This window comes from Mobula birostris, chromosome 3, assembly GCF_030028105.1.
Source record: "Mobula birostris isolate sMobBir1 chromosome 3, sMobBir1.hap1, whole genome shotgun sequence".
Taxonomy (NCBI): Eukaryota; Metazoa; Chordata; class Chondrichthyes; order Myliobatiformes; family Myliobatidae; genus Mobula; species Mobula birostris.
The window spans coordinates 189864594-189884039 of record NC_092372.1 but is presented as its reverse complement, the minus strand read 5'-3'; the positions used below and the strand labels follow the sequence as shown (position 1 = coordinate 189884039).

At 43.8% G+C, this 19446-nt stretch overlaps 1 protein-coding gene across 2 annotated transcripts in view; it reads left to right on the top strand.

Annotated features, from left to right (window-relative positions):
• Positions 1-19446, top strand: part of LOC140195490 (protein adenylyltransferase SelO-like) — an 88391-nt gene that overhangs the window by 59908 nt on the left and 9037 nt on the right. The window contains exons 16-18 of one of the 2 annotated variants that reach the window (XM_072253864.1): positions 6119-6198; positions 15824-15867; positions 15976-16055. In XM_072253864.1, coding sequence (XP_072109965.1) covers positions 6119-6198; positions 15824-15867; positions 15976-16055 — 204 coding nt within the window. The remainder of the gene's footprint in view (positions 1-6118; positions 6199-15823; positions 15868-15975; positions 16056-19446) is intronic. The other variant, XM_072253865.1, reaches the window with a different exon arrangement.

The following is a 19446-nucleotide window of genomic DNA, read 5'->3' as shown; positions in this document are numbered from 1 at the left end:
GTCGTCATTTGCAAGCTCGAGGAGTTGATCTCCTTCCCGCGCTGACATGGACAACGCGCGCATAATGGCTCAACAGTGGGCGTGACAGGGAATGAGGAAAGGTGCAGCTCACTCATATCGCCAAATCATATCGTTTCCTCACGGCCCGGTAGCGCATGCTCTGCGGCCCGATACCGGTCCGCGGCCCGGTGGTTGGGGACCGCTGAATAAGAGCATATAAAAAAGTACATTAAATTGTATAATTTAGACCATAAGACATAGGAGCGGAATTAGGGCATTCTGCCCATCGAGTCTGCGCCATCATTCTCTCATGGCTGATCCCAGATCCCACTCAACCCTATACACCTGCATTCTTGCCATATCCTTCGATGCCCTGACCGATCAAGAAATGATCAGCTTCTGCCTTAAATATACTCATGGACTTGGCCTTCATCGCAGTCTGTAGCAGACCATTCCATAGATGTACTACTCTCTGGCTAAAATAAATCCTCCCTAACTCTGTTCTAAAAGGTTGCCCCTCAATTTTGAGGCTGTGGCCTCTAGTTCTGGTACCTCCACCACAGGAAACATCCTCTCCACATCTACCCTATCTAGTCCTTTCAACGTTTAGTAGCTTTCAGTGAGATCCCCTTGCATTGTTCTAATTTCCAGTGAGTGCAGGCCCAAAGCTGCCAAAGGCTCTTCATACGTTAACCCCTTCATTCCTGGAATCATCCTCGTGAACCTCCTCTGGACCGTCTAATGACAACACACCCTTTCTGAGACAATTCTAGTGGGACAGAATTGTAAAGTAGGAAAGTTATACTAAACCTATTTCAAACCTCCATTGGATCACACTTGGAGTTCAACATGAAGTTTCAGTTGCCATTTATACCAGGAATATACTGTAGAAGCACTGGAGAGTTACAGAAAGGATTTACAAAGGTGTAATTGGTTCATTATTGTCACTGAAAAGCTTTAGGTTGCATGCCGTGCATTCCATTTATAAGTACATCACGTTGGTACAAAAGGAAAAAATAAAACAGAATGCAGAATATAGCGCTATGGTTACAGAGGAAGTGCAGTGCCGGTAGAGCAGGTACAAGGGCAATAATGATGAACATTAATAGATCAAGAGTTGACTTCATCATATAAATTCAAGAGATTTATAATAGCCAAGTAGAAGATGTCCTTGAGCCTGGTGGTGTCAGACTGCACAGAGGGGCACTTCCCAGTCTCCAACCAGCTACAGTCACCTGCCACTCATTTCCAACTCATCACCTGCAGCCTATTAAAGCCCAGCTCTGATCCACAGCTCTTGTTCATTCATTGAACCAGCCGGCCTCAACCAGTTGCTTCCAGCTTTCAATTACCTTGTTGCCTTATCATGTTAGGTATCCGTTCTCGCTTGCTTTGTAACCTCTCTTGACTTCTTATTTTGCAGTTTATTATTGAAGTGACCGTTCACCACTAAATTGTCTCCACTGCTCTGCGTTTAGATCACACCTCCTCTACTTTTTCTGACAGGATGGGTGAATCAGCGATTGACCCAGCAGAGTTTGCTTGCCTAAAGGAAGTCATCTGCCAACACAAGTACATGATCCAAAAGTAGCGGGAAACCATTGGCTATCTGCTTGGCACTCTCAAACAACTCTCTGTCTCGTTTGCAATACCCCGTGCCAGTCAACCTCCTCCTTCGGATTCCTGGATTCCGCTACCCAAACACTTTGATGGATTCCCAACCTGATGCTGTAACATCCTACCCCAGTGTGTCCTGCACTTCAATGTGCAGTCATTTCTGTATTCTACAGACTGAGCTAAGATTGCCTTTATAATCTCTGTCTTAATCTGCAAGCTCTGACCAGGGCTGCTACTAACTAGGACAGTAAATGTGAGGAATTCACTGCTGAGATGCACCCGGGTTCTTGACAATCCGGGAAGTGGAAGGAAGGCAGAGAATTGGATACCTCACCTGCATCAAGACTTATGCTCTGTGCTGAATTGCACAGTGGAATGCAGGGCCATTGCGGAGGAGTGCAGCTGTAATGTGGAAGCGCTTGTAGTCCATTAAAATCAGAGCCTCTCAGAGCACTTGAAAGATAAACTGTCTACTTAGGAGATGCTGATCAACCTCGAAAGACCCATCACTCTGGTTCTCTGTGTTGACAGGCACCTTATGGAACAACATGCAGATCACCAGCCAGAACCCCTCTTCTGTTCCCAGAACCATTTCATGCTGCTGGAATCTCTTCCGCAATGCCTCCAGAATGCATGCAGTTAGCTGGAGCTCCCAAGACTGTGAGAACCGGTGGAAAAACAACTTGTGCACTTACTGTGGAGCAGCTGATCACCCACACATCAAATTCCCACTGTGTCTGGGAAAATGGCACCACCAGGTAGAGATGAGGAGCCTTCTATCAGGTAGTTTTCCTCGGGTCCATAATCCAACTCACTCTCTCTTTCCTCCTCCACATCTTGATGGCACTACATGCACAGGAGGCTCTGATGGATTTCGGCACAGCAGGCAACCTTCTGGACCGGATTCTGTGTGGGCAGCTTAGAATTCCTACTGAGCCTATCTCACACCCCTTCTGCATCATGACCATTAATGGACATCCTTTGGGATCTGGGATGGTCAGAGCATACACATGGCCTGTGCATATGAGCATCGGACACCACTGCGAGTCCATCCAATTCCTCCTTATTGACTCATCTAACACTCCTCTCACCTTGGGTTACTGCTGTCTCTCCACTTGCAACCCACACTTCGACTGGTCATCAAGTTCACTGCTGAGTTGAGGATCCACCTGTTGTATCACCCGCCTACAACCTCAGTTGACTTCACCCCATAGGCCGGCTGGTGGCGCAATGGCATCAGCACCGGATTCTGGAGCGAAGGCTCCCAAGTTCGAATCCAAGTCCGGCCACCCCCCTGAGCACGCTTTCCATCCGTGCCGGGTTGAGCATCGAGCTAGCCACTCGGCCTCGTTAAAAAAAAAAGGTCGAGTCAGGAACGTTCATATCATGACTCAGTTAATCCGAAAGGAGACCAATCCTGACACCACACGCCAGACAAGAATGGTTGACTGTCTGGTGCGACACACTAAAAAAAAAACTCATAAATCCATGGAGACGGAAGAAACTCTTGACCTCGCCAAATTCCCATAGGAATGCCATGATTTAGCCATCGCCTTCATTAAAAGGGAAGCCAGCACTCTGCTTCCTCACACCACACAATTGCACAATCGACCTTCAGGCACTACCCCTCTTCTAGGTTATCTGTTCTGCCTTTCCCTTCCTGAGACCCAAGCTATAAATGACTACACTGCCAGAGCAGATGGCTTTAGTTGACCATCCCAGTCCCTAGCTGGTGCAAGATTCTTCTTTGTCAAACAGAAAGATGGGGGTTGCCATCCCTGCATTGATTATCGTGGACTCAACAAAATTGTCAATAAGAACCACTACCCTCTCTCCTTAACGGCTAACGCATTCAAAACACTCTGAGGGGCCTAGATCTTCACCTAACTGGGTTTACGGAGAACACGCAACCTGATCTTCACCCACCAGGGGAATGAGTAGAAGATGGCATTCATAAAACCCACCGGCCACTACAAATACTTGGTGATGTATTTCATACTTTCCAACAGTCTAGCCGATTTCCAAACTTTCATTCATGAGATTCTCTGAGACATTCTATACAGGTGTGTGTTCATCTACATCGATGAGTCCTAACCTTCTCCAAGGACTCCAAGACAATGTCTGTCAGTCCTTCAACATTTCCTCAAAAACCAACTGTACTGCAAGTTAGAAAATTGCCAGTTCCATACCCGAGTCATTTTCTTCCTAGATTACCCCCCAAAGGCAAAGCCATGAATCCAGAGGAAGTGTGCGCCCTCATTGAATGGCTCTGATTGCACTTGCTCAAAACGTCTGTCGTGCTTCTTGTGCTTCTCTAACTTCTACCGCCATTTCATCAAGAGCTACAGCCAAATTGCCGCACCTCTCACCTCCCTCACCAAATCGCTGACCTCCCAGATAACTTGGTCTGCAGCTGCGGACCACTCTTTCGAGGAGTTTGAGAGGCCGCACCACTGCTTTCATTCTTTGCCATCTGAACTTCTCTGGACATTTAGTGGTAGAGGGGGCTACATCCGACATGGATGCTGAGGCCATCCTCTCCCCATAAGGACCGGATGAGAAGGAACACCCTTGTGCCACCTTCTCGTGCAAATTCAACTCTACACAGCACTATTATGGAGTAAGAAACAGGGAGTTACTCACTATTAAATGGGCCTTGGAGGAATGGAGATGTTAGCTGATGGGGAACTGACCACTAGAGCCACATATCCATTCAGCAGACCCGCTAACTGAACTCACATCAGGTTCACTAGGTCCTCTTCATCAAGCAATTCAACTTCACCATCTCCTACTGACCTGAATCCAAGAACACTAAGGCAGGTACCTGTCACGACAGTTCAACCTAGCTGACACATACATCGACCATCAGCCCATCAGTCCACCCTCCCAGTTCCTCGCTCCGATTGTCTGGGATCTTAATATTTAGATTTGCCAAGCCCTACAGCATGAGCCTGGATTTTCTGTGACACCGGTTCTGGTGGCCCACCATGATCATCGGTTTGTCACTGCCTGTCTTCAATGTACCCAAGTACAGTTCCTCCAACCAGTGGCCCTGTAGGTTTCTGCGACCCCTACCTGGCTCTCGACACCTGTGGTCCAACATTGCCATGAATTTCGTCACAGGTTTGTCACCTTCCGATGGAGCCATGGTGATCATGACAGTGGTGGGCCTGTTCTCCAAGGTGGCCCACTTCATTTCCCTTCGTAAACTTTTGTCAGTGCTGAGTTGGTGGACCTGGGTTTTCCAACATGTACCCAGTTTGCCTCCATGGTTTCCCTCAGGAAATTGTGTCATATTGGAACCCACAATTCATCTCACGCTTCTGGCAAGCCTTCTGCTCCCTCCTCTGCACCTCAGTGAGTTTGTCCTCTGGCTATCTACAAACCAACAGTTAGTCAGAGTCAATAACAAGTGGAAAAGTTTCTGCAATGCTTTACCTCCTCATCTTCCTGTATTCTATCTCATAGTTTGAGATCCAGCCCACCATGGTGGAGTGGAGCAGAATTAGACTACGTCATTGTGTGTTTGGATTTAAGTAAGGGGCTGATGATTCTGCCTTGTGAAACACTGGTGTTGAGGATAATCTTGGATCATAGTCAATAAATAGGAGTCTGCCGTAGCTCTCCTTATTATCCAGGTATTCCATGGATGATTGTAGGGCTGGGGAGATGGCATCTGCTGTAGACCTGTTACTATGATGGATGACTTGCAGAGAGCTAAGGTTGCCTGGAAGGATGAAGTTGACCAGCCTCTCAAAGCACTTCAAACTGATGGTTGTCAGAGCCATTGGGCTATTGTCATCAACACATGTTACCTCATTTTCCATTGACACCTGGATGCTAGTGGTCTTCTTAAAGCAGGTGGAGACCCTAGATTGAAGTAGAGAGAGATTAAAGATGTCTGCGAATATTTTTGTTAGTTTATCCATTGCAGGATCTGAGGGCAATGGTGGGAACTAAATCCAGGCTAGTCACTTTCTGTGGGTTCACTCAGGAAGGCTAATCTGACATCTGTGACAATAACCAGGTACAGGTGCATCAGAGAATGTCACGGTTGGGTGTTGTCATTTCACTGACCTTCTGGCCAAACATGCATGGAATGCATTGAGCTACCAGAAAAAAGTAAGTGTACATAGCTAGAAAAGGTGAGCAGGATCTTGGGAAAAGAAGGCTGAGGAATAACTTGTAAAGATCTTTTAAAATCATGAAAGATTTTGATGGAAGGAATACATCTATTTGTGGGGAATGTCAAAATTAGATACTATCTATATGTGGTAATCACCAAAATATCGAATGGGGCTTTGAGAAAAACTTCTTTACCTAATGGATGTTGCGAATGTGAAACAGAAAATAGTATATGCAAATAGCATACATGGATTGAAATTAGGTAAACTTATGAGGGCGAAAGTAGACGTGGACTAATTGGCTTGAATGATTTGTGTTAAATATCTTTATGTAATCCAGTGCAATAATTATGGTGATAAAGATGTTTCTGCTGTAGGAATACTGGGCTCTTCAAGACCTTGCAAAACATGAAAAATTCTTGGATTGGATTAATCTGTATCTGTTAAGATTGAAGAGGTGAGAATTCATTCACTTTGTAAGATGCCTTCAAAGACTTGTGCAACGATGTATTTGAGTTTATACTTGAACTCTTAATTCAATATCTCTTAATTGTCACTTAGTCTTTTTGCACTTCAGATTGTACTACAATCTCTGCACCATCCTGTTTCTTGTTCATTACTGTATTTATTGGTGTATTTACATATTATTACCATGTATACTTATCCTGCAAATTTCAGGCAAGCAAGGAATTTCATTGACAATAAACTAATCTAATCTAGGTCCTTTGATTAAAAGAAAGTAATAAAATTGAGTTTGAGAATTTTATCAGATTTAATATTTGCCCAATATTTTGATTGTTGAATTATTTCAAAGATGATAAATTTTAATTCCCTGGTTGCCTTTATAAATAGCAGGAATTACAAATGTATTCTTTAATTTCTGAAATAAGTTATGTCAGTGAACATATCAAGGATGCTGATTTAGAAGGCTGAAACATTTTGAGGCTACAAAATCTGGAAGAAATTTAAAAGCTATCACAAGTTCATGACGAGTGAGAGTATTTAGTCATGTGAAGTGTAGCTTTAGTATGAGTAGAAATGTTTCTAGATAGAAAGTTGAGGAAAATATTTTTCACCCAAAAGGTGATGGGATCTAGAACTCACTATATGGAAGAGTGATTAGATGGTGGAGGCAGAATATCTCATCACAATAAACTGTACTTGACTGAACACATGAAGTGCTGTGGCTTAAAGGGACGTGGACCGAGAGTAGGAAGACAGATTAGTTTAGATTACGAAGACATGCAGTCCTCTTTTATTGTCATTTAGTAATGCATGCATTAAGAAATGATACAATATTTCCTCCAGTGTGATATCACAAAACACAGGACAGACCAAGACTGAAAAAGACCAACAAAACCACATAATTATAACATATAGTTACAACAGTGCAACAATACCATAACTTGATGAACAAGTCCATGAACACAGTAAAAGTTCAAAGTCTCTCAAATGTCCCACATCTCACGCAGATGGGAGAAGGAAGAAAAACTCTCCCTGCTATGCCCAAACACAGTGCAATTCTGAGTCATCCGAAAACTTCGAGCCTCCGATCAGCTCTCTGACACCGAGTACTGAGCGCCATCTCTGTCCGAACGATTCGACCTCAATCTCGGTCGCCAACAGCAGGCAAAGCCGGGGATCTTGAGGCTTTCCCTCCGGAAGATTCCCGACTGCGCAGTAACAACAGCAGCGAACTGGCATTTCAGAAATTTCTCCAGATGTTCCCCTGTGCTTTCACGGCTGTCTCCATCAAATCAGAATTGTCCATGGCCCCTATTTAATGAATACAATATCACTTTTCATCGGAGGGTTGCGCCTGCGCGGCGCGCTGCTCTCTCTCCTCCCGCCAAATTAAATTGCTATTGTGAGAATGTGGTCATGTTGGGGTGAATAGCCTTCTTCAGTGCAATGAATTAAAATGATTCTGTAATTCTGTTATACCATGAAGACAAAAGATATAGCAGAAGGGCTAAAAAAGGCAATGAGAGCTGGGGATATTATAACCCTAAACTGAACCAATATAAGTGAGAGTATACAACACCCCACTTGAACAATATAGTTCCTGCATTTGAACTGAACCCTTCTGAGTGGAACACGACCATTTAAAGCTCTTGAGCAATGCATCAAAATGTTTTTTAATAGTTTATTGTGATTCAAGTGCCATACATTCCTACACTGTTAACACATCAGTCTTTAAACTCAAAGCACTATTCCGATACAAGGTTTTTTAATTATCACCTGGATTCACCAGTCAGATTTTTCATTTGTACTGATGTTTAATATCTGTATTTCCTTTGCACATTACCAATGTTTGCCCCAAGAGCATTCTTTACATCATACAAAAATCTTTGCATTACCTTTGATTGATAGGATTGAGAGGAATAATTGTTCAGCTATGATAGAATGGCAGAGCAGACTTGATTACCCACTCATTCAGAATCATGAACCTGGCCTGCTGAGTTCCTCCAGCATTTTGTATGTGTTGCTTGGATTTCCAGCATCTGCAGATTTTCTCTTGCTCAGAATCATGAATCATTTGCTTTGTGGCAAATTTCACAACATATGTCATGATAATTTGACTTGGTCATTATCATCACTAGGAAATGTCATTCTGTTTGATATTTGACCATTTCACAAAAATAGCTGTTTTGATGGGTCCTGATGAAGGGTCTCGGTCTGAAACGTCGACTACACCTCTTCCTAGAGATGCTGCCTGGCCTGCTGCGTTCCCAAGCAACTTTAATGTGTGTTGTTTTGATGGGGAATAGGTTTTGAATTTACAGTATCAGTATTTTGAAATACTGGTGAATATAGTGACAGTTCTGGTGTTAATATTTTTACAGCTGTTTGGACAAAACTAGATTTGGTGATTGTGGATTTTATCTGTAATAGTTGAGTGAACTTAGCCTTTGCTCTATGGAGCGATGGAGGATGAGAGGTGACCTGATAGAGGTGTATAAGATGAGGAGAGGCATTGATCATGTGGATAGTCAGAGGCTTTTTCCCAGGGCTGAAATGGCTAACACGAGGGGGCACAGTTTTAAGGTGTATTTGGAAGTAGGTACAGAGGAGATGTCAGGGGTAAGAGTTTTTACGCAGAGTGGTGAGTGCGTGGAATGGGCTGCCGGCAACGGTGGTGGAGGCAGAAACGATAGGGCCTTTTAAGAGACTCCTGGATAGGTACATGAAGCTTAGAAAAATAGAGGGCTGTGGGTAATCCTAGGTAATTTCTAAAGTAAGTACCTGTTTGGCACAGCACGGTGGGCCGAAGGGCCTATGTTGTGCTGTAGGTTTTCTATGTTTCTATGTTTATTTGCAAATCTTGTTCATAGCTTGACAACAGGAGTTCCGTGGATAAACTGAAAAGTTAGACCTGAATAAACACATGCTAGTATGTGGCTGATTACTTCACGACATCCTTTATTAATAATTTAATTAGATCAGTCAGTCATATTGGTGTGAATAATTCCTTCTGCTTTCCCGTTCACCTTCGAATTATCACAAAATTAATTTAGCAGTCTTATTGATTCCTCATATTCTGCAGTTTCTTATGTGTGAGGATTAAAAAACTGCCTTTACAGTACAGCTGTCTGACTTCTAAATTTGGTTAACTTTGAGTTAAATGTTTCATCCTGTAGGCCTGATTACAAGCATCCACCACCGAGTGACTGATGTCCTCAGGATGTGTCGCATTTAAATATTTTTTCTTTGATCTTGCAAATTAAGGTCCCATTTTTGCTGCTTCCTCTCTCGTTTTTCTTTTTCTTTCACTGTAAATATCAGAAAATAGATTACTATGATCAGCTAGATCATAACAATTAAGTGTGTTTATTTTCCAAAGAATTATTTGAACTGTAGTTCTTCAGTTTGATAATAGCTGTTAACTGATAACTGTAGTTCTTTGGAGGATAGTTTTAATGTTTTGCCATGTCTTTCTCCATTTCACTTTGCCTTTGTTTTAGTTCCCACAGTGCAAATTTGGTTACTTTAAGACCATTCCATAAATTAATTATTTTAGCTTAAATTTCAGGTCAAAGCAAATTAAAATTGCAACCAAATTTTTAAACATATTTTTCGATGTTCAAGTTAAACAACTGGACAGTGATATAAACCATTTTCCATTTTTAGATGTAAGCATTGAAGTAATCTATTTTTATCAATCACTTATGAGCAGGCTTATTATAAATATTTATTGAATATTTTGCAGTTCTAGTTGCACACTATATTTAGTCAGCCTAATGGACAGTGGAGCTCTATGAGTTCCTGATGTAGATTACATGGCAAAATTGTCTCCTTTCCACAGAATTCACATGCTAAGAATAAATTATATCCTTGCTCCTGATGATTTTCAGGAGCCTGCTTAAGAATGGATTCCATTCTGCTGATCTAAATCCACACTTTTCCCCAATTGTCTGAAACTGTTGTCAGTGAAATGCAGACAAATTGAATCTGAGTAGATCGCATATGATGGTAGAAGTTCATTTAGATGGGTCCCAAATATAAACCAATAGTCAAGTCCTTGTGTACTTAGCCAATTTCAGTATTATAGCTATTGTATTTAGATACCAACTGACAACCCACCTGCCTTCCTTTTCTGAGATGATTGAATACATGCTCAAAAGTTATCGACGTTATAGAAAACCTACAGCACAATACAGGCCCTTCGGCCCACAGAGTTGTGCCGAACATGTCCCTACCTAAGAAATTACTAGGCTTACCTATAGCCCTCTATATTTTACTAAGCTCCATGTACCTATCTAAAAGTCTCTCAAAAGACCCTATCTTATCCACCTCCACCACCGTTGCCAGCAGCCCATTCCACGCACTCACCACTCTCTGAGTAAAAATCTTACCCCTGACATCTCCTCTGTACCTACTTCCCAGCACCTTAAACCTGTGTCCTCTTGTGGCAACCATTTCAGCCCTGGGAAAAAGCCTCTGACTATCCACATGATCAATGCCTCTCATCATCTTAAACACCTCTATCAGGTCACCTCTCATCCCCCGTTGCTCCAAGGAGAAAAGGCTGAGTTCACTCAACCTATTCTCATAAGGCATGCTCCCCAATCCAGGCAACATCCTTGTAAATCTCCTCTGCACCCTTTCTGTGGCTTCCACATCCTTCCTGTAGTGAGGTGACCAGAACTGAGCACAGCCCTCCAGGTAGGGTCTGACCTGGGTCCTATATAGCTGCAACATTACCTCTTGGCTCCTAAATTCAATTCCACGATTGATGAAGGCCATTACACCGCACGCCTTCTTAACCACAGAGTCAACCTGCGCAGCTGCTTTGAGTGTCCTATGGACTCGGATCCCAAGATCCCTCTGATCCTCCGCACGGCCAAGAATCTTACCATTAATACTACATTCTGCCATCATATTTGACCTACCAAAATGAACCACTTCACATTTATCTGGTTTGAACTCCATCTGCCGCTTCTCAGCCCAGTTTTGCATCCTATCGATGTCCCACTGTAACCTCTGACAGCACTCCACACTATCCACAACACTTCCAACCTTAGTGTCATCAGCAAACTTACTAACCCATCCCTCCACTTCCTCGTCCAGGTCATTTATAAAAATCACGAAGAGTAAGGGTCCAAGAACAGATCCCTGAGGCACTCCACTGGCGACCGACCTCCATGCAGAATATGACCTGTCTACAACCACTCTTTGCCTTCTGTGGGCAAGCCAGTTCTGGATCCACAAAGCAATGTCCCCTTGGATCCCATGCCTCCTTACTTTCTCAATAAGCCTTGCATGGCGTACCTTATCAAATGCTTTGCTGAAATCCATATACACTACATCTACTGCTCTTCCTTCATCAATGTGTTTAGTCACATCCTCAAAAAATTCAATCAGGCTTGTAAGGAATGACCTGCCCTTGACAAAGCCATGCTGACTACTCCTAATCATATTATACCTCTCCAAATGTTCATAAGGCCTGCTTCTCAGGATCTTCTCCATCAACTTACCAACCACTGAGGTAAGACTCACTGGTCTATAATTTTCTGGGCTACCTCTACTCCTTTTCTTGAATAAAGGAATAACATCTGCAACCCTCCAACCTTCCGGAACCTCTCCTGTCCCCATTGATGATGCAAAGATCATTGCCAGAGGCTCAGCAATCTCCTCCCTCGCCTCCCACAGTAGCCTGGGGTACATCTCATCCAGTCCCGGCGACTTATCCAACTTGATGCTTTCCAAAAGCTCCAGCACATCCTCTTTCTTAATATCTACATGCTCAAGCTTTTCAGTCTGCTGCAAGTCATCACTACAATCACCGAGATCCTTTTCCATAGTGAATACTGAAGTAAAGTATTCATTCAGTACTTCTGCTATTTCCTCCGGTTCCATACACACTTTCCCACTGTCACACTTGGTAGGTCCTATTCTTTCATGTCTTATCCTCTTGCTCTTTACATACTTGAAGAATGCCTTGGGGTTTTCCTTAATCTTGCCCGGCAAGGCCTTCTCATGGCCCCTTCTGGCTCTCCTAATTTCCTTCTTAAGCTCCTTCCTATTAGCCTTATAATCCTCTAGATCTCTAACATTACCTAGCTCTCTGAACCTTTTGTAAGCTTTTCTTTTCTTCTTGACTAAATTGATTACAGCTTTTGTACACCACGGTTCCTGTACCCTACCATAACTTCCCTGTCTCATTGGAACTTACCTATGCAGAACTTCACACAAATATCCCCTGAATATTTGCCACATTTCTTCCATATTTTTCCCTGAGAACATCTCTTTCCAATTTAAGCCTCCAATTTCCTGCCTGATAGCCTCATAATTCCCCTTACTGCAATTAAACGCAAAGATGTCTATCTGTGTGAATGAAATCCTTCTCAAACCAATTCTAGGATTCAGCTATAACTTCAATACTGAGCTATGGTCATATCTCTTGACTAATTAGTAGTTGAAATGGCTATCAATCTCTTCCTAGATTCTATTCAATGACCTTTGATGTGGGTTTTCATTATAACCTGCATTTGCGGTAAAGCCTGATTCTATCTTCAGACATTTAACCACTATGCATGGTTGATCCACCAATTGTAGGCTTGATGCCTTTCTGTCTTTATTTGCAGCTTTGGAGTAGCTTCTGTTACTGTGACATTTTCTACAAACACAACAAAGTATTTAATGACCCAATGGTGGCTGCAGATGTCTTTCATATAATGAGTATGCTATTTCTAATTCTGGAGAGTCATGTTGCCAGTCTAAGTTTCCAAAAGGATAATTGTGACAATAATACGCTTACAAAAAATAAAGTAAATATGCTGTAGCATCTGTGGAAATATGTACTGTGACGAGCATTTGGTCCATAATGACAGATGAGGAAGCTCGTTGAACTCAACAACGGTTTTATTGTGAGAGACAGAAAACAGACCAGGCATCATGACCCGGAGAGTGAACCCCACCAGTCTCACGCAGATGGGGGAGGTGACCATCATACACCCCAGTTACAGTTATGGTGACCCAGAAATACACAAGCAAATAAATATATAACCCAAACTAAAATGTAACAATAAATGAACTGGAACTTCTCACTATAATCCCACGAAAGCATTTTAACACAAGAACAATAGACACTACTGGTCATTAGAAATGCAGGAGTGGGCTGTCGACCATGACACCCCCCCCCCAGAACATCACAGTGCCCCCACCCAAGGTGTCAGCCATCCCCGGCAACCCCAGAGTCCACAGCAAAGTCCAAAAGTTCCGATGGGCGTCGACACTACCGTCTGTTCGAGGCAAGAGGCAGGGCACCTGGAATGTCACTTCCTTCCTTCAGCCTTGCTGGGTTAGTGGTGGCCAAGGGCTGACCCCCTCCAATGGCTTCCAAGCCTGGGGGATAGTCCCTTCTTCCAGGAGGGGCAGTAGACCCATACTGGGGCCCCCACCATGAACTGCTGTATTAGCCCCCTAGACTGGCAGCCCAGCCCTTGGGACTTGGAAGCGTTGCAGCACTGCACGAATAGCTCCACATCCTGCCTGTACCCGGGCCAGTAGAAACTGCAGCCTGCCCAACGTCTTTGTAATGCTGAGATGGCTGGCCCCCACCAGCCCGTGCAGCGACCCTGGGGACCACCACTGGACAACTGCCACCGCCTGAACAGCAACCCGTCACGGACCTCCAACGATCCCCACTGCGAGAATAGGGCTTTGTTTCTGGGTCCAAGGCGGAGACCTCTGCCCACTCCGGCCATCGTCCCTCACTCAGCCATTCCCTCACCCGGGCCAAAACGGGATCGCTCACCTGTTCGCTGCGCAGCTGCTGGTCCATGGTGGGGGTGTTGTCACTGGCTGTGGCTGTCACCGTCACTTGCCTATGGTTCAGCTGTGTTGTGTTGGGCTGCTGCATGGTGTGCTGCCCTGCCACGGGCCACTGTGAAACCGGCGGTGGTTGCTGCCCTGCTGGAGGGCCATGGCTTCAGTACTGAGGTAGAGTCTTGCACCTGACACCTTCGCACGGGCTGCCCAGCGGGACAGCAGGTCCAGGCCAAGGATGCAGGACCCTCAGATGTCAGCGAGCCACATCTCGTGCTCCACCCCGTTTTTCCCCACTGCGATGCACAGCCTCCTCTTCCCTCGCATCACCGCACCGTCACTGGTGACCGTAGCCAGCTGGATCGCCATTGTTGTCCACCCAGGCGGGGATGGCTGGTCTGTGTTGGGGAGAACACCAGGACGGATGATAGTGATGGTGGGCCCCGTGTCCATCAACGCACGGCATCTGATGCCCTCCACCATGCAGTCCACTTATAAGCCTTGCTCTTCATCCAACAGAGGGGTTCTGCTGGAGGACTCGGGCGGCGCTCCCTCTCGGCATTTCCCGATGGCTGCTCTGAGCTGTGGCATGGTGCCGGTGCGGGGCAGTCCTGGGCCAGATGACTAGCCTCAGCACACTGATAGCAGAGATAGTTTCGTGGCCGGTGGTGGGGTCGGCGCGGTGCTGGCTCCTCCTTGTTAGTTTCCTCCTCACTCTCGGTGACACAAACTTGGATTCGCTGCATGCAAGGCGACACTGGAACACTTTGGGGGACTAAAATTGCTTCTGCCCTCTCCCTCTCGGCCAGCACTTTGTCCAGCGATGATGGCAACGTCAGGTGAATATGCTGCCAAAGGTGATGTGGTGTCAGTGCCTTTACAAAAGCGTGGAGGGCAAGCTCTTCCTGCGCCACAGGAGAGAACTGGGGGTAGCCATGCTGAGCTCAGTGGCGAAGATCAGCTGCCAATGCTCCCAGACTTTCTCCCATATGGCGCCGTCTGTTGCACAGTTTTTCCATCATTGCTTCCACCAACGGCCTCTGCTCAAAACGCTGCTCTAGCGCCACTACGAGTGTCCTGTAGTCACACTGCTCCACCGACGTTAGGTCGAGGAGGGCCCACAGGGCATCTCCCTCCAGTGCCTGGGCAAGGTACACCGCTGTCTCGGTGGGGCTCCATCTGTTGTGCCATGTGGCAAGTTTGACTTGCACCAGATAAGGGTCCTGTACCTCTTCCCCAATGGTACTAATGAGAAGTGGGTATGTCCTGGATGGTGAGAATCTTTAGTGATTGATGCTGCCTACTTGAGGCATTACCTTTTAAGATGTCCTCGAAGATGGGGATGCTGGTGCCCATGATGGAGCTGGCTGAGTTACAACCCTCTGCAGTTTTTTCTGATCCTGTGTATTGGCGCCTCCATCCTGTGATGCAGCCAGTCAAAATGCTGTCCACAGTACGTTTGTATAAATTTGCTAGAAACTATGGTAACCTACCAAATTTCCTCACACCCCTAATAAACTATAGTTACTGTTGTGCCTTCTTTGTAATCAGTTCAATATGTTGTGCCCAGGATAGTTCTTCAGAGATGTTGACACTCAGGAACGTGAAGCTACTCACTCTTTCCACCGTTGACCCCTCTATGAGGACTGGTGGGTGCTCTCCTGACTTCCCCTTCCTAAAGTTCGCAATCAATTTCTTGGTTTTACTGAAATTGAGTGCAAGCTTGTTATTGCTTATATGACTTTAATTCTATTTGATCAGCTCATTGTATCTCAGGGAAAAAATATTTTTACAAATATTGTCTCCTGTAGGAACGCAGTTGACTCAGATGAAGCACGCAGAATCAGAATGCAAAGTAAGATCTTTCAAATTGGTTTTCTTTGTGTGGTTACAGTTCATATTTTACATATGCATTAAAGAAAGTTTAAAATTAAATTTGTCTTACTTAATATTCCTTTTAAAGATGTTAACCCAAGATATATTCTTCGCAACTGGATGGCAGAGTCAGCAATCAAAAAGTCTGAGAGGAATGATTTCTCTGAGGTAATTTTATTGCATTTAATGTTTTAAGTTAGTTACGTTATAGTATTCTGGTTTCTGAGCCACCACTGGCACAATGCACTGTAAAATAACATTGGTTCAGTTCAGAGAGTGGAGGTCTTTGGCTTCAGTATATTACTCTGTTCAGCTGGTGAAATTTCTCTTACAAACAGCTTTAAAGTAAGTGCATGCTTTGTAATTTTGCTGCAGTTTGAGGTATCATACATGGGCTAGAAAAGGAAAATGAAAGGGTAAAATGTGATTGCTAAGCACCAGCAGAAGCAGCTGCTTGAAGGGTTCTTGTAACAGCAGCCAGAGCAATAAGGACCATTCCAAAGCCCTGTATCATAGAAGGTCATTCAACCTTTATAAGCTTTTGCTGGATTCATTCAATTAATTCAACTTCTGTTCATTTCCCTGAGGATTTTCCTATGAATTAGTGTGCTTACTTTACCGTTAATCTTTCAGGAGATACTTTCTGGATTGTAAAATACTGTTGAAAATAAATTCTTCCTTCTGATTCTTCTGCTAGTTTACGTGGCCTCAGTTTACTGGTTTATTGCTAATATTAAGAATTTCTTCCTAGTTACCTTAACAATACTCTTCATAATTTTGAACATTATTAAATATACTGGTAATCTAGGATTATTGGATTTTTTCTTGATATCCCACAAAGTATAATTTCTGTACATGTGATGACATCTTAAAAATATCCTCCATATAGCTTTGGCATACCTCTTAAAATATTGTTCCTATATTGAAGGAATGAGATCATCTGAACCTTTATCAGTGGTGTAAGCTTCTTTATTGGTGTAGGAGTTATGAATGAGCTCAATACCATGGCAGTATTGATCGAATGGTCAGACTAAGAAGGCTGCCCTTAGAAAATCATGCAATTGTTGTGAGCGACCCTTCTAATTCACAACCAACTTAAAAGTTTATAACACAACACACATCAAAGTTGCTGGTGAACACAGCAGGCCAGGTAGCATCTCTAGGAAGAAGTACAGTCGACGTTTCAGGCCGAGACCCTTCGTCAGGACTAACTGAAGGAAGAGTTAGTAAGAGATTTGAAAGTGGGAGGGGGAAAGGGGAGATCCAAAATGCAAGTCTGAGTCAAAATGTGGTCGAAAAGTTGAAGAGCCGAAGAAATTACAAATGGGGAGCAGTGAGAGATGGTTTCACTGAACTCCCGTCGAAGAGAGGATCTAAACTTTTTCGGTGTAGGCATCACCGGAAGAGGCTTCGCAGTAGTGAATTTTAAAACGCAAACAACAGGAATTCTGCAGATGCTGGAAATTCAAGCAACACACATCAAAGTTGCTGGTGAACGCAGCAGGCCAGGCATTTTTCGACCACATTTTGACTTAGACTCGCATTTTGGATCTCCCCCTTCCCCTCCGGCTTTCAAATCTCTTACTAACCCTTCCTTCAGTTAGTCCTGACGAAGGGTCTCGGCCTGAAGCGTCAACTGGACCTCTTCCTAGAGATGCTGCCTGGCCTGCTGCGTTCACCAGCAACTTTGATGTGTGTTGCTCTTTTAAACATTGTTAATGTACCTGCCTCATTTATTTCCTTTGACAGCTCATTCCATTTATAGACCACTGGCTGAATGTCAAAGCTGCCCCTCTGATTCCTATTAAATCTGTCCTTTCTCAACATTAAACTGCCTTCTAGTTCCTGATGGCCTTCAGCAGGAAGGAGTCTGTTTGCATTCACCCTCTATTGTGTATGACCTAGAGGGGCACAGACAGGATGAATGCATTAGATTACCTCTATTAGATCACCACTCATTCACCTCTTGCTCTTTCCAGCATAATGGCACCTTTCCCAGGAATGACACAGTGCCGTAACAGCATAATGCTATTATAGTGCCAGCAACCCATGTTCAATTCCGTTGCTGGCTGTAAGGAGTGTGTACATTCTAGCCATGACCACATGAGTTTCCTCTGGGTGCTCCAGTTTCTTCCACATTCCAATTAGGTGGAAGGTTAATTGTTAGTCGGTTAGTTGGTCACATGGGTGTAACTGGGCAGCAAAGGCCTGTTACCGTAGCATGTCTCTAAATAAATAAATACCGAACAGAGGATTCTATTTGTGGCCTCGCCAACATCCTTTACCAGTTATGCCAAGTGCGATCTTACCAATGTTTTGTACAACTGCTGAATTAATGGTCAGGTGCAACTTGGCAATAATGTTGATGATTTTTTTCCATCAGGAGAAACCTTATTGAATAATAATTTTTTGACGTAGATTGGTTCTATAGGTAGAACACAGTTGAGCAATTTTCTATTTTATTGAATAGGTACCAATGTGATAATAGCACTGAAACAAATAGTTTTTGACCAGGTGGCTGTTAGTGTTTTGCATTGTTTTACCAAGCCACCGTTGGATTTTCATTAGGACCTTTGCATTTGTTGCGCTCAGTGCTCTCAGCTGCTTCTGCTTTGGCTTAACATTAGTATCTGTAATGCCGAGGTCCAATAGTTTGTGATGCTGCAAATGGCCAGAATAGTGCTAGGCATGATGGGCAATTATCTGCTATGCCACCACATAGATGAACAATGCACCCATAACTACTATACATCCTGATTTGTAATTGAGCAGCCAGCTGCAAACCCTCATAAGAAACCACCATATTCAAAATAGAACTAAACCCCTCTCCTTCATCATATTCCATTCATTAATGCCCCATGTGTGCTTCATAATTCACACTGTCTGAATTGGGTAGATCATATCTGTGAGATTGTTTGCCATGTGAATATTCTGTAGAGGACACTAATTAATCTTTCTGAATTAGTTAGCATCCTCTACTAAGTATTCATATACTGCACACTGAGTCACTACAGAGAAACCTATTCAGTTTCATTTCCCTGGACTTTGCCATTCCCTTGAAAATTACTTAATCCTCGGTGCTGATCCACATTTGAAAGCCCTAACTAGTTTTGGAACTCACCATTCTGAAGGGTTTCCTCACAAACCCGTGTATTTTTTTTTTTTTGTCCTTCACTTTAGAATTGTGACCCCTGGTCCTTGAGCCATATGCTAATGCAACATCCCTTCCCTTTTTTACCATTATTTATATCTATCATAATCTTGTACACCTAATGAAATGTCCTCTCAACTGTTGTTAAAAGTGAATAGTCCAGATTTTCCAGGCTAACTTTGTAACTGAAATTGTTCATCCCTGGAATCAGTCATCTAAAAGCTTTTATAGATATGTAAACTGACTGTAAAAGCTTTTATAGATATGTAAAAAGGAAAAGACTGGTAAAGACAAATGTAGGTCCCCTACAGACAGAAACAGGTGAATTGATTATGGGGAGCAAGGACATGGCAGACCAATTGAATAATTACTTTGGTTCTGTCTTCACTAAGGAGGACATAAATAATC